At 39.5% G+C, this 16,421-nt stretch overlaps 1 protein-coding gene across 1 annotated transcript; it reads right to left on the bottom strand.

The window, feature by feature from the left end:
• Positions 1-280: 280 nt before the first annotated feature.
• On the bottom strand, positions 281-12,859 carry LOC143877478 (2-Cys peroxiredoxin BAS1, chloroplastic-like). The gene is made up of 7 exons (XM_077379531.1): positions 12,588-12,859; positions 10,979-11,050; positions 8,890-8,971; positions 8,707-8,786; positions 3,255-3,380; positions 798-911; positions 281-698 (listed from the first exon to the last, which is right to left on the bottom strand). Exons 1-7 carry the CDS (start codon positions 12,783-12,785, stop codon positions 582-584), a joined length of 789 nt encoding a protein of 262 aa, XP_077235646.1. The 5' UTR covers positions 12,786-12,859; the 3' UTR covers positions 281-581.
• Between the last annotated feature and the right edge of the window lie 3,562 nt (positions 12,860-16,421).

Raw genomic sequence — 16,421 nt, forward strand, 5'->3', positions numbered from 1 at the left:
CATGAAGCACCAAGAAGCTTCATGTAAATGATTTCATATATATTGACCAAGTGTTAAGCATGTGAATGATTTCACAAGACAACAGCATTCTACAAGAAAAGAGAGGTGACTTTGAGGACCCCATCCTTGTTGAACACCCAGAAGCTTTACTCATAGCATTCTTCCAAGGCAGTAGAGCATCTTGTTGTGGCTATACTTAATCCGAGTGCAGTTGCTGAGTACTCAATTTCATGGCTACTGTATGAAAGTTTTGATCACATACAAGAAGTTTCTTCATTATCAAGAAGAAAACTCCCTCCACAAGAATCTAGATCCAATTCAATCTACATATGTCGACAAGGGGGTGAATATCAAATGGCAGGGAATAAATTTATCAGCGCTGAGAGAGAGAGAGAGAGAGAGAGAGAGAGAGCGGCACCGGGGCAATGAATTCAAAACCCGGGAAATATCCCATTAAATTAAAAAAGAAAATGGACTGAAGGAACGTCTCTAAACTCGGAGAAGACTAGAAGCAGGAAATAAAACTCCCTTTGCAGCTCTTCAACAAAAAAAAATGCAGCAGAGATACTGCTAACGTTTGTTTATATAGCTGCAAAATACTCTTTGCTAAGCTTGGGATCCGGCTTCATTGACTTATCGCCCGGCTTCCACCCAGCTGGGCAGACCTCATCTGGGTTTTCTTGGACATACTGTAGAGCCTACAGGACATTCCAATTAAAAGGGATTCAATAAGAGGAAAGCTCTCTATTAGCCTAAGAAAATGTGAAAGTGCTCTCCCTTTCTTTTTCATTGCTTACCTGAAGTGTCCTCATTGTCTCATCGACACTCCGGCCAATGGCAAGGTTGTTAATGGTGGAGTGCTGAATCACACCTTCCTTGTCAATGATGAAAAGTCCCCTCAATGCAATCCCCTGTAAAAATAAATAATTGATACTAACATGAAATCCAAATTCTTAAGAGCAAATAGACAAAATGGAAGTTGACTAGTATTTTTTGGGGATACTTCTTAGTTCAGCTTTGTATTAATGAGCAAAAGGTTAATAGAAAATCAATAATTTGGAATAGAACCTTTGTAAGAGAGGATTAAGAGACACTATGCAACAACGGGTCCTTTTCATTTACTTAGGTTACGGGCTTAATTATAGACCTTAATTATAGACCGAAGCTGTGCATACACAAAAGACAGTACTGACACTATGCAACAACGGGTCCTTTTCATAGGTTACGGGCTTAATTATAGACCGATGCTGTGCATACACAAAAGACAGTAAAAATCATTTTGAATGTTAGCACTCTCGATATCATATGTGAATTCTTCTAATGTATTTGTGATTTACACTGGGTATATATCTCAAGTGCACCATCTTTCCAACCTCATAAGTTCAATTTCCGACCCGGATATTTATTCATCCTTTCGTGCTCAACCCTTCATAACAGAAATCTTCTGCATAAACAGCTGCTTTGCACTCTGCCCTTTAAAACATTACTCTAGCTTGTGCAGCCAAGATCTTGCCTTATTCCTGCCTCCAACTAGTACTTTAGTACCAATTCCATCAGGACTGCCTTCATGTGAATCAACTTCTTATTACTCGTTGTTTGTCATTTTCGAAATCAAGATATTTCAGGTATTGATACACAATCATTAAATCACTAAATATGATTGCTTCATATTTCGCTAGATGTGGATACATATTCTAAATTATTTGATATAATCTTATACTGCATTTCCTTAGATGCTTATGTTTTACTTTTGAGAACCACTAGTTTCCTGCAATCCTGCTGCTTCTTCAGAATAACTAATGCCATCCCCTCCCCTCTTGAATCCTCCTTTTCTTCGTTGGCTTTCTCTATAAGTTTGAAAGATTGAAAGCATATGAATTTAAAACAACAAATACAAACATATATGAGGTCTAACTCCACTATACTTAGTATCTTAAAACAACATAAACTAGCGTGCATGTGATATTTCTTCCTATCCTCATAAGCAGCATACGAATTCAAACATTGATCTCATAGTGGCATATCATCTTATCTTGAACAGAGGCAACACAGGCATGCACACGTGTGTTACGCATGAACACACGCGTGCGCGCATGTGCATGGCCGTACCTTCCCACACGCACAGCACACAGTGCGCATGAGCGTGCGCACTCATGCGCTGCGCCTGCCAAAAAAGAACGAACAAGGGAGAACGCCGAAAAAGGTACAATTAATCAGGGAATTCTTGAGAAGAATCAAAACTGTAGTTTTTTTATATCCATATGTACTACGTGACATTAAATAATTTTAAATAGTATGATTCTTCCGTACACTTAAAAAATAGTACGATTCTTCCGTGAAATTTCTGTAATGGATCAAGATTTGACTTGGTGTTGAATGTACAAACAGACCATTATTTTGGGGAAAAAATGCGAATGTTAACAATTGTGCCTATGGTTAGTCTAGAACACCCTAGTGTTACAAACCAAAAGGTAATTCAACAAACAGCCTCTGACACCCCCACACCATTGCAATGGGCTTGCCCATCAGCCTAATTAGCTCTAATTGAGATGGGAGTGAAAGAAGCACAGCAACCTAGCCCAAACATACTTAGGGCATGTTTGGCTACCATGAATTTTTTTCCTGGAATATTAGCTAAACCAATAGTGAGGGAGGGTGGGAGAGGGATAGACGCAAGAGGGACTGAGAGGAAAGGGTCAGAATAGCCTAAAAAACAAGGAAACAAAAATCTCCACCCAAAACATGATTGGATTTTTCCTTGTTTTTTATCCACTTCTCACCCTCTCCTCATCTGTGCCCTCTCAAGTTTCTCCTCCCCCCACCGCCCTACGCCTTCTCCCTTCACTTGAGAAACTAATTTATCATCAAAAAAAAAAATTCATGGAGCATGCCCTTAGATGAAGCAGCAAGGCGTATGAAGGGAGTGATGACCCTTCTTGAAGATCACTCCAAAAGATCAACCAAAAGCGACTTAAACAACCCCTTCCATTCCCTAAAAAAAATCGTTTTTCCGTTCTTTTTCATTGAATCTCTATGATAGTGAACGAGAAGCGGTTTATTAATTGCTGAGATCTAGTGAAAAAGCAAAATTATAGTTCCTTTGGATCGCAATATGAGATATATCATGAATAATTGCAATGATTAATGGACTGCAGTAAGCTTTTTAATCAAAAAAAAAAATTGTCACAGAAGACAAGTTGAAAAATCCTTTGCTCCAAAAATAAAATACCAATTAAAAATGAGTAACAGCATACCTGCTGTGGAATTAAAACACCAAAGGATTGTGAAATTGATTTGGTCACATCCGAAATCAGTGGATAGTTAAGATCACCAAGTCCACCCGACTTTCTGTCTGTTTGAACCCATGCAAGATGGGAAAACTACATGGTATAATGATAACTATTGTCAGGATATAGGGAAAAAAACAAATTTCCAGTAGAAAGATGACAAGGGCCATGAGAATGTGTAAATTAAAGATTCAAGTGAATATCATATATGAAAAAATGTCTCATCCACCAAAATACCTGGAAAGCATATAAGCCATCTAACCAGTACCATATTCAACCATCAAAGACAAAACAAAAGAACCTGATTTTACTGAGGAATCACTTCAAAGTGAACATGATGCTTGGGAAATTGATTTGGTCACATAGTTAGCCGTTGTACTTTGGGATCTTATTCAAAGTATGTAAATACCAATGCCGATCACTATTCAAACAAGTCCAGTAGCCTTTGCTTTCCAAACTAGCACTAAGGGGATAGAAAACCGAGAAAAGAACAATTAAAAAATATACTTAAACCATTATAAAAACACTTAAAATAGTGATCTAGCTGAAACATTAGAAGTTATGCTTTGCTCAATAGAAGATAATATGACAAATTGTGTTGCCATATCGACGGTGTATTTATTTGACAGTATTTCAACGTATTATTAGTTACATTTCATTGCAGGTCCTCCATAAGGGTAAATCCTGCTCCAATATTCTGTTCTTTCCAACTCAACTCAACTAAGCCTTTGTCCCAAACTAGTTGGGTTCATTTCATAGAAGAGTGGCAAAGTTTACGGCCGGCTGCCAACCTGACATTCTGTTCTTTCCAATGCAATCCCAAAAAATTTCTTCCACTTATATCTAGATTATAATATCCAACTATAAACGGGAAAAAAAGATTAGATTTTCTATGCATAAATTTTTTTATACTGGGGAAGATTTTCTGATTTTCAAAGTACTCTCAGTTTACCAAAGCCCCCCCCCCCCCCCCCCCCCCCCCCCCAGGAACAAAAATGATAATACTACTCTTTGAAAATGTTAAACATAAATTAGAAGTACAGGTTGTGTTCCTAATTTCCTATTAAGAGGTAACAACAGAAGACAGATTTTTTTCATTCTCAGCCAACAGCCATATAAATGTATCGTGTGCCATGAGAAGCATTTGGAAATGGAATGTCCTTAAATTTCTTATATACTAGATTGTGTAAAGGTAAGATAAAAAATTTCTCTTAGATTTTTCACTATTTCCAATCATGTTTCTGATTATTTATTAGCGCTAGGTGCCATCTGGCAGCATTGGATATGAGCAACACAGCACTTCACACTACCACTCTCAAGGTGCCCACTTACAAATGATTACATAAAAGACTTATCCTCATAAAAATTCCAAAACTGCCAGCTTTTACTATTTCCTGCTCATTATGTTTTGTACTCCTATGTCTATGTTGAGCTTTAGAGAATTTGTCCGACACTATGTCTCAGCGTCCACACTCCAAAGTAACATGTATCCAGTTAACAAAGACAAACTCAACCACAATGCCTTCATAGAAGTCATATGGTTAGCATCTCTGGTTAGGATAAATAAAAGTGCAACCTCACACTGGACCCATAAAGGCGATACAGCTGACCCACATGAAATCAACGAGAGATGAAGTACAATTTACTGAGCAATGCTACAGAAAAAGGTTGTGGAGGAAAGAATATTCTTAACTAAAGAGAGGTGACCTATAATCCGTCGTGGCAAAGTTAGTCGCATGAAAAGTAAAACAGGCAGCAATGTATGTTTTTTGTCTATTAATCACAGCCTTTCAAATAAAGTGAATGGCTGATTTTGCTGCACTGAAGCTTCAGCGCAAAGGATCTTAGTCCCCTCAACTCTAGAATGGCTTCCAGGAGTAGCACAGAATGGGTTCAGCCAACTTATTCCATAGCTTGTATGTGTCGCAATAAGATCTCATCAAGTGAAACTGTTTATAGAATATTCGGGGATATATGTGTCACACATAGGCTTTCTAAGGTGCCGCTAAAACATTTGACGGTTCCCTATAGCGTTCTCTTGCATTCAATTGACTTGCATCTAAATCTTATTAATGGACATTTGGAAGAATGTGACTATAAATTACTTACTAGATATTGGAAGATAAGTAAAGTAGTCGATTGGCAGTATGAAACATCCCGAGGAAGCAATATAAGTTTTTTGAAGGGATCAGGTATAGAGTTTATAAAAGAGACAAGGTTGGATTATGGAATGATAGATGGTTCAAAGATGGACTCTTTTTTCTTCTTTTTTTGAAAGGTGTTCAAAGATGGACTCTTAGGGGGGTTGTTCCCTGATATTTACATTGTAACCACAAAGAAAGATGATTTTGTTCAGGACTGCTTCCAGTAGATCAAGACTTAGATTTCTTCAAAGATCCAGGTTTTTCTTTTTTTTTTGAAAAGTAACAGTTTCCATTTGATAGAAAAAAGGATTACATCAAGGGGACAAGAGGTCCCCAACCATACGTGAAAAAGCCACACTAATACACGGTGTTACAGAAAGGATTGCCACTCATTCAGCCCCCTCAACTGGTCCCTAAAAACACTTGAACGGTCTCCGAGTTAACCCCATCTTTTGCCAAACCGTCCGCCATTGTATTAGCGGATCTCCTCATATGCTGTATATGAGGGCGGATAAGACGAACCAAGTCCCGGATCATGTCTAAAATATTATTAAGATTCCATGGCCCACAGCTTCTATTGGGTGCCCATGCAATGGTATTTTTTGAATCACCTTCGACAATAAGAGGACCAAGTTATGCTTTTCATACCACTTCAACCCAAACAATAAGGCCCTCGCTTCAGCTTCATTAACGTCGCAGGACCTCGCCGGGCCGCAAAACGACATTAGTGCATGGCCGTTTGTATCACGGACCACACTACCAATACCGGCCCTGCCAGGATTGCCCAAGGAGCTGCCACCAAAGCTCAATTTAAACCACCCATCCGGAGGGGGATTCCACCTTAGGGAAGCTTTCACAACAGCCTTTTTCTCTGATATAACCGAGTACCAATTCCTCAAGATAGCCCCAACAATGTAAGGAAGACCACCCTCTCCTTTTGACCAAGCTATAAGAATAAGTTTAATGTCAAGGGCAATATGATGCCAACTCTTCGCCTTTTCATGAAAAAATCGATTATTAGTTTATTACGCTCTATCCAGATTACCAAATTAATGCATATGGTATCGACATCCACATACGTTGCCCAATACAACCATGAAAAGCACCACCCCAATGTAGCACCTTGGTTATACTGTTTTGAAATACCCATGACATTCCAAAAAACTTGATGATACCCATTCAAATTGTACAAGTGAAAGGGCATAGAAGCAACAAGTGATCCAAAGATTCCTCCTCCTTGCGGCATAAAACGCACTAGCTAGCAAGCCTAACTTTTCTTTTCTTTAAGCGGTCGCAGGTGTTTATGCGTCTAGGAGAGACCGTCCAAGCGAAAGCCACGATACGAGGAGGAGCAATAGACCGCCAAATACGAGCACGACTGGAAGCAGGGCTACACCCATCATTCAACTGGTAAAAGAAAGATTTAATGGAAAAAGGGCAATTAGGATTTCGCTCTTGGAAGATCAAGTTTAGGCGGAACTTTTTTATGGAGAGATTTATCAGATGGCTCTTTTTTTTATTCTCTTGACTCTTGCTACATGAAGAAGCCATGAGTACATAAAAGGATTTGGATCTGGGACTCTTCCGAGTTTTTAGCGTCAAGTCTTTCTATCACCATATTGTTCCCTTTCGCACCTAATCAAAGTTTGGCATATCCCTGCACCGCCGAGAGTTTGTGCTTTTGGCTAGACTGCTTTCCAGGATAAGATTCTGAATTTCTGACCGGTGTTTAAAAACTCGTTGACTCGACTCGGAACTTGCCCGAGTCGACTCCCTTTCACCTTGGCCGCGTTCCGCATAGTACCGCATCCGCATTCCGCATTTTGCCCTACAGAGTCAATAAAAAACTCCTTCGACTCTCCTGAGATATGACCACGTCCACCGTGTTATTGGCCGCATCTGAGCCGAGTCGATGAGGATTTTTCTTGGCAGCGTTCTATGTCATATCTGCATTTTTAAACACTGTTTTTGACAATGGACCACCTTTGCAACCATAAGTTTCTAATTGAAGATCACTGCGCTCTGTGTGGAGGGAGGTGAGTCAGTGGACCACTTGTTTAATCATTGTAGGTTAGCCAGAGACATGTGGAACTGCAACCTCAATAGATTTGGAGAGTCATGGGTGTTCCATGCTCGAATGGCAGATTTGTTCTATTGTTAGTCCTACGTGCCTTGTTCGAGGAAAACAGAAGATTTTATGGAGAGTTGTTCTGCCAGTCGTCATATGGGTCTTATGGAAGGAGAGAAACACCCGCATATTCAAAAGTTTTGTAAAAGGTACACGATTCATATACATGAAAGTTATGGCGCTCACAACAGCTTGGGTGAAGATATTGCCATGTTTCAAATTTACTTCTAGTACTGAGCAGGTGCTGGAGGGAGATATATTTCAGGAGAGGGCCCAAGTACCATTACCGAGATGGATCCCTCCAAATCCAAGCTCGATTATGCTATACTTTGATGGCTCGAGTTTGGGCAATCCATGTCCAGTCTGAGTAGGGGGGAGCTTTAAGAGAAGAGTCGGGCCGCAGGATTTGGGCTTTTGGTGCAATCGGAATCAAGAACTCTAACGGGACGCAAGTGAGAACGTTGTTGGAGGCTATAGGTCCACTGAAAGAAGAGTCGTGGGAAGGGGATTCTCTCAATGTTACAAGGTGGATGGATAGAAGTAATCCCCACCAATAGAGATTCGTGGACATGATTGAAGAGATGCAAGATCACGCTAAGGAGTTTCCGGTTCACTTTCAGTATTCAGTAAGTTAGGAGATTGGTCAAGAGTGATGATGAACGGTTGGTCTGTATGGGAGTTGACAGAGATCAGGCAGAGAGTTTTTTTTATTTTCTTCCACTATAATTTTTCCTTGTTCGAAGGAGTTTTATGTGCAGCTTTTGCTTGTTCGTTTCGCTTGTCCTGTTTCAGACTATCTCGGTCATGGTTTTCCTCTTTCAATAAGATGCATCATCATTCAAAAAACATAAGTTTTTTTTATTGAAACAACAAGAAAACACAGCATAAGTTTTTATTAGAAATGTCTCATGTCAAACTGATCACGAAGACCATTGCTAATTGTAGACCTCAAGTAGGACCCATGATGTATTTGGGACTGTAAGATAAAGACATAACAGATGCACGATATACAGGTTGATTTCCAATTATTATCATCTAAACCTCACCTTTCACAGATCTACACAATATTCAATATGCCTACGAGATCATAAGGGAACTAAGGTAATGTCATCAAATCGTGTTTTATACAAAATAGGGATCAACTTACCACACTGTCAATTGAAACACCCAATATTTCTGTGTTTAACTTCTCAAAATCTGCATATCGGTCACTGAAAGCAGTTATCTCTGTGAAAGGAAAAAACATCAGTACTCACTCACAACCAGTCTACTGATTATGATTCTTTCAACTCAACTTAGTATTAATATGCAACAGAGGCCCCAAACTTACCAGTTGGACAAACAAATGTAAAATCCAGTGGATAGAAAAACAGAATCACATATTTCTTCCCAATATAATCAGAGAGCTTAACCTGTGACAAGGAAGTTTTAATTAGCAATGACGGCCCATATTAGCCTTATTAACCAGATTGAAACTTCATCTCCATTACTCCAACTTTCTGGGATGTACCATCAGGTTTCATTTATTCCACATTCAACTCACGATCTAATTTAGAAACAAAAATCATAATCAGCAAGGACATATATACATACATTTTTTTTAATATACATACATACATATAGCACCCCCATTACAGTACAATGGGTCCCACCTTTGATTGATCTGAACCATTCATTTGACCCTTGCTTTGGACCCCTTATGACCCAAAAAATCAAGCCAATCATTCATGCAATCATCATGTCCAGTAATGTGAATTTTTTGTTGGTGGATGTGAATTTTTGCTTGAAAATACATTCTTACCGTCCATAATTAACAGCAAAAATTAAATATTATGGGAAGTAAGGGTTGGGATATTGTCTGATTTTTGGTCCATAGAAAGTCCAATGCAAGAGCTATGAAGTGCAGAATTTAGATCAATCAAGGGTGGGACACACTATGCCAAAATGAGGGACCGCTTTGTATTACGAGGTCGTTATATTAAAACCCGGAATATTTTTTTTTTTTAAGAAAATAAAAATCTTCTGTGCATTTGGTCCAACATTAAACAGATGCATCACAAAACGTAAATAACATGGAAAATAGGTAGTTTAGTGAAACAACACTTTGTCCTAAAGAGTCAACATTGAGATGAAGCAATCATTTTTTTCAATGAGTAATAACTCATAAAATCTGAATGAAAATGCAAACAAAGCTAATGTGAACAAGTATCAAACTGTAAGGATCAACTATCTGCGACAGCAGAACTTTGAAGGCAAATAGATGGGCAATAGGACATTATCGAATAGGTAAATGGCCACTATCGAACAAATGTAGTCTATAAACTGTATAGCTTGGAATGTCAGCTAGGGTAGTTAATGACAAAAGAAAAACTTTCGATTTCCTTGAGCAATCAATTTTCGAATTATTCAATTGGAATTCAGAAGAGGGCGAGCCTTGGCGCAACGGTAAGGTTGCCCCATTGTGACCTAGTGATCATAGGTTCGAATCACAGAAACAGCCTCTCTACAAAGCAGGGGTAAGGCTTGCGTACATCTAGCCCTCCCCAGACCCCGCACTGGCGGGAGCCTCGTGCACTAGGGCCGCCCTTTTTTTCAATTGGAATTCAAAAATGAAAAGAAGAAGAAGAAGAAACTGGTAAGAAACTTTTATTGGTAAAAAGAGGAAAAAGAAAGCTATTTAGTATCCACACTCCCTTTCTTCAACGATACCATTCCAATCTTTACTTTAGACTTCTTTAATTTGCTTCTAAAAGTTGTTACAATTCCCAATACGCTCTCAATAGCCACTAAAATAGTAGTTAACAAAGTAGGAAGTACTTTATCAAAACAGGGTGTGGATATCATTTCCCGAAAGAAAATGTCTAGTTTGTTGAATAATGACATTTGGAGTTAATAAAGTGGGAAGTAAATTAATCAAAACAGGGTGTAGATATCATTTCCCAAAAGAAAATGTCTAGTTTGTTTTATAATGACATTTGGCTGCTCTTCTTACCTGTTCCACAATTTGCAAGCACTTATGTGGTAATCAAACGGCACATGGGACAAGACCAAGACAGTTTATTCAATCATTTAACAATTAGTACAATGTATATGCTTGGAAGTGAATAATCAGTTAATTTGTTATTTATGTTGCTTACATACACAACTAATGTATTAGAAACATAGTTTCTGTTTACATCCATTTTCCATCTAAAAACCGTGAGAACTTCTCCGCAGTTCAATATGTAAGCTAAGGTATAGTTTTCTCTGCATTAAGATATATTCTTTCTAGAAAAACAATATATCATGTTTATCTATCAAAAACAAAAGCAGAATATATCATCCTTTGCATTAAGATAAATCAGATTTACATTTTCTTGATTGCAGATGAATGTGCAGTATAATCTGTGCTAACGTAAGGGCCACGTAAAATTGTTTACCTTGATGAACTCCTGGTCAAAAACTGCCTCAGCTTCAAAATCAGGCGCTGGGTTTCCAACCAATGGAAGGGTCTTTTCAAGAATGAGGAAAGAAAGAAAGAAATGAAGCTAAATCAGATGCTTGGAGGAAAACCACTAAAACTTTTACTAATATCTTTGACAGAACCATAAATGCAGACAGATAAGTAACTAACTAACAATAAAAACATGTTATAAAAGTATTGTTTAACTAACATAACATGTATTTTTCCAGCAGGGCTGAGATAAATTACAATTTGTGCCCTTGAGAATGCATGTTCTCTTTGGAAATTCAGTCGTGTGGACTATCAAGTTTCCCCATTTTGTCATTTAGCTATGGAGAAGCTATGGAGAACATGGAAATTAATTGGTACAATAAACATTTTGTGTTGTTATCGAGCTAGTTCAAGACAACAAAATAGTTGAATTCTAGCTCATTGGCTGCTTGCTTGACTATGGGATCCCAATGGAAGCCCTTTAAAATAGTTTTATAACATTAAGTTTTAAAAGAAGGAAAGAAGGAATACAAAGAATCCAGTTGACATTAGGGTATGTAGGGAATTTAACCGGGTAGAACTCGCCCCTAAAAGCTAGTCGTTAGAGGGAGGGTGCCCAATAATCTCCCCCTCCACGGGGAAGCAACATGGACAATCTCGCCCCTCCACGTCGCGGCAACCGGAGTTTCCAAGATCTTTCCCGAGGGGAATTTCCACCCTCAGAGGCAAACCGGGGATACCATGCCCTGCGCTCTGATACCATTCGAAGGGAATTTAACCGGATAGAACTCGCCCCTAAAAGCTAGCCGTTAGAGGGACGGTACCATTCCCTCATAACCCATCCACATCTATTTGTTTTTCCCGATGTGGGATCTTGCTTTTGCGTGGAACCCCAATAGGGTATTCATCAAAGTTTTTTGCTGAATGATAGATATCGTTCCTCGCCACTTAGCAATCATTTCTTGTTTTTTTTTTTTTTATCGCTGGTCATATGTACAGAACTCACTTTTGAATCGGGCATCTCACGGTGGAGGCGAGGTTGCTCCCCACCTTTACATTAGCTATTTTCAGGCTCGTGATTTGGAGTGGCACAGGCTCCCTTAATGTCAAAAAAAGGAAAAAGGATTGCAATCTCAAGACTATATTAGTATTCAGTAGTGTCGACTGTCGACTAGGCCATATTGGCTTTCAAATGCTGATGTTGGAAAAACATAGGGTAGTTAATTGACTGAATGTGTTTTCGTATATGATGACAGTGGCTGGTTGAATGAGTAAAGAGATGCACGTTCCATGTGATGCTTTGTGATCTCTAAGTCCCAGTCGTTTAAGAGATTATGACAAGCAATTGTGAGTACCAAACGAATTATTGGACCCAGAAAACCCTAATCCACCAAGGAAAACAAAAATGCACGGAGGAAACTATAAAAACAACACAATTAACCAAGGAAGTAAAGTTATCAGATCTCTCTCCACAATATCCGTCAAAACCAAACCCTAAAACTTCAATCCACGCAATCCAAGTAACACCTAGAAAATCCTTTCAGAAACGAGACGAAACAAAACAAAGCCAAGCCCTAGAAATCTACATGACTTACAGCATTCACGGAAAAAATCCTCCTCGAAGAGTTGCGAGCCGAGATTGGCCGAGTGGCGCGAGGTTGAAAGGATTTTCTGAGACCATCGAAGGACTTTGGAATTGTTAGGGTTTGGGAGAAAGCCGTGGGAGGTGGTAGATAAGCCATGGGAGTTGCAGAATTGTAGGAGAGAAGGAGAGGAGCCGATGAACAAGCCATGGCGAGCTGAGAGATGATACGTGTGATGTGATGAAATGTGTGGACTAGCAGAGGAGAGCGAGTGAAGAACAAATGACACAGATTTCAGACAACCGGGAATCCAGGCAATAGTGGGTTAGGTAACGGACGGTAGTGTTTGGTGTACGAAAGTTACGTAGTTTAATTTCACAGAGGTGGGACCTCGTGGGTCTCACCATTGGTTGATCTTGACCGTTCATTTTTAAGCCTCTGCTTTAGATCTCTTGTTGCAAAATCTTATCAATTTTGTAGTTTTGAATGTGAAACCTTTTTTACCGTCCAAATATCAGCAACAGAAAATGTTTATAGTGGGATGATTGGCGCAATTGTTTTGGACCGTAGATGATCTGAAGTAAGGGATATCTGGACAGGGTCAGATGAATTGAAGGTGGGACATTGAATCATAGTCAGCAGCCATTATAAAGGCATTCGTCTGTTGATTGGAACTGCTCAGCGTTTCGTGGAGACTGGCCACTATAACTTCATACACTTGATCATCCCCTTTTAATGACAATGACTACTGAGGGCTAATTCATCCTCGTGTATGGTGGGCTCGGCAAGCAAAGTTAAAAAATGAAGGTTGATTTAGCCTTATTCTTGCATGCCGCTAATCCAAAAATTTAGAATAAGATGATTGGTGAGACTTTTCAAATTTTTTATTAGGAATTTGTTAGGGACCATCCCAGAAGGCATTTCACCGCAGCAGACACCTCATGAATAAGACAAAGTATGTTGAAAAATTAGCATATATGATGCAACATATATGTGATGATCTCTAGTGATTCCCTTTTAAAAGAAGAAGGTCGACCCACTTCCCAAGAGGGTAATCTAGTTAGGTAGAGGAGAGACATACATATGTTTTTTTTCTCCTAACGTGATTCAGAGAAACTCGGATTGTTAGGTGCGGGTTGTTAGTACGAAGAGGAATGTATTTTATTTTATTTTATTATGACGAAGGGTGTCCCCACCCCTTCATGGGTAGGGATGCGCATCGGCTAAGCCTGGCGGGTTTGGAACACTCGTCGCCGGAGAGCAAACCCGTGACTTTAGCTGAAGAGCCACACCCGTTTCTTGTTGGGACGGGACCTCACTACAATGCAACTATTGCTGGGTCCAGCCCATTTATTGATCTGAACCATCCATTTGACTGACTTTGATCTAGTTCTTTTATGTTTCAAAATCATGCCCATTATCTCATCTTAGGATCATGTTTACTTTTTGTAATCAAATATTGACGGACAAAACTACGTAAGGGCAACGGTACTGAGTGACAAACAATACTCATTTTTTGTACTAGCATGGGTTTTAGGCCACAAGAGATACAAAGCAAGGCATATCACATAGATAGTCCATATCAATCAAAGGAAGGACCCATATTGTCTTAGCGGGCACCACTAATTATATTACAAGGAAACACTTCCTAGACACCCCCTCACCTCATGAATGTAGCACTTCCTTCGGCCAATTATTTGTCTTAGTTTTGCTAATGTTTTTCGTGCACTGGATTCTATACATGTCTCTGTTGTTGCCACGCAGAAATTCATGACTATTGTGACCACCGCAATGAATGTAATTAGAAATATTGAAAAATGTTTGATATGTACTTATATGCAGTACAACACATACTTCGAAAGGCTTTATTGTTCGTTTTGACAATAATTCTTAAGAAGGTACTCTCTTATAGCTTAGATCGTAGGGTTCTGGGTATTAGAAATAAAAGTAGGAATTATTCACATTAGAACAATGTTGTTTCTTTGTCAAAGCAATAAAATATAAGAGATTATAAATTGAGCAATGATAGAATGAAGGGTGCTCTTGCAAAAACCTCAAGGGCTCCCCCATTGGTCGATTTCAGCAAAAATCAAAGCTGTTCCACTTTTTATTGTGCCATCCACTTTTTTCGGTGCCATCATAAAATGCACTTTGCTGAAATTGACCAATGAGGGCACCCTTGAAGTTGGTTTTTGCAAGAGCACCCTTCATTCTATCATTCCTCTTATAAATTTATACAGGTTTAATTATTAGAGACCTAAATGGAAATTTTCTGTCGTGAATTCCTTGATTTGTGCAGATTTTTCTTACTCACTGTTGATGGTGGCATATTTATTATGAAAAATGATAAAAAAGGAAACTTAGGGACCTCATCCTGATCTGATCCTGACCTCTTAACCCATCAAGCCATGATTAAGGTCTCACCTAACCCATTGATTTTTTCTTTTCATGAGGATCCACAAGCTTAATGTTAGCATTGACCCTGACAGTAACTGTTCTTGTAGTATACTAGTCGAAGGTGAAGAGGGCCAACCATCTCAGCGATAAGGGGCCCTTAGTTGAATGTGAAGCGGTCCCACCATTTCAACGATTCCGCGCCTCCACCATGTGGAACACACGAAAAGTACCACGTCACTTAAATTTGTAGGGAAGTGATTTAATTCGTTCCCTTTTATTTCATGGGCTACTACAATCTGGCATGTTAATGAAAAGCGACCCCTCTTTTTAAGCTGCAAGGGGTGGCCCCGGGAAGAAAAGGGAACGAGTGTATTGTTTTCGAACTTTTATAGCTTCAATATGTTGGCACGTGTGGCAGAAAACTAAAACCAAGCATTAACTCATGCTGACGTGTACCGCCACGTCATCTTCATAGAATGGCGCGCTCCGCGCTTGCTAGGGTTTATGCCTAAATAATCGCGAAGGGAGCAACATAACAAAAGGCGCGAATCGCCGATTCGAACGAAATCAGTCATTACGAATTTTTTAAGTCTACTGATACCTGCACTACCATGTCTTAATAAATGCACAAACTCAGCTTGTCTTTTCCTCTTTTTAGCTTTTTCAGAACCGCAATATCCTTTGACAGCTGTTTGAATGATAAAAGACAAGGTGGGCTTGTGCAATTATCAAAAAATGATAGTGCTGATATAAGTTATTTATTAGTACCATAAGTTGGAGTAGGGGTGGACATGGTTCGGTTCGGTTTTGGGGTATACCCAGAACCCAACCAATTGCAATCGGTTCCCAGATTTTGGAACCAGAACTGAACCACTTATCTTTGGAACCGAACCGAATCAGAACCAAACTTGATTGGTTCGATACGGTTCTGGGTTTACCCGACCTTTATTTTATAAATATTTTTCCATTTTATTGGAGAGTGAGAGAGAGAGAGAGTCGGAGGTTGGAGACGATGAGAGCCGAGAGGATTTTGAGCAAGAGTCGAGGGTGGAGGGTGGAGACGGTGAGAGTCACAACTCGCAAGACAAGAGTCGGAAAAACTAGGGTTTCCACTTTCTAGCGTTAAGTTTAACAGGCAACAAAAAACGTTAAGATTAAAACTTAAAAGGCAAAGAAAAACGTTAAAGGAGGTGAATTTATCCTCAAGCAGTAGTAAGCCATTCTCACGGAACCGTTATGGGGAGGGAGTGATTTTATCCGTGGGGGGGGGGGGGGGGTGTCATTACTCTTGGTTCTAGGATCCCAAACCCAGAACCGAACCAATTGCAATCGGTTCCCAAATAACTGAACCGGAACCGAAACACTTGAGTTTGGAACCGAACCGAACTGAACCAAAGTGGCCGGTTCGGTTCGGTTCCTCGGGCTGGGCCGAACCATGTCCACCCCTAA

Source organism: Tasmannia lanceolata, unplaced genomic scaffold, assembly GCF_043159265.1.
Source record: "Tasmannia lanceolata isolate RefF3 unplaced genomic scaffold, GAP_Taslan_0.1 ptg000005l, whole genome shotgun sequence".
Classification (NCBI taxonomy): domain Eukaryota; kingdom Viridiplantae; phylum Streptophyta; class Magnoliopsida; order Canellales; family Winteraceae; genus Tasmannia; species Tasmannia lanceolata.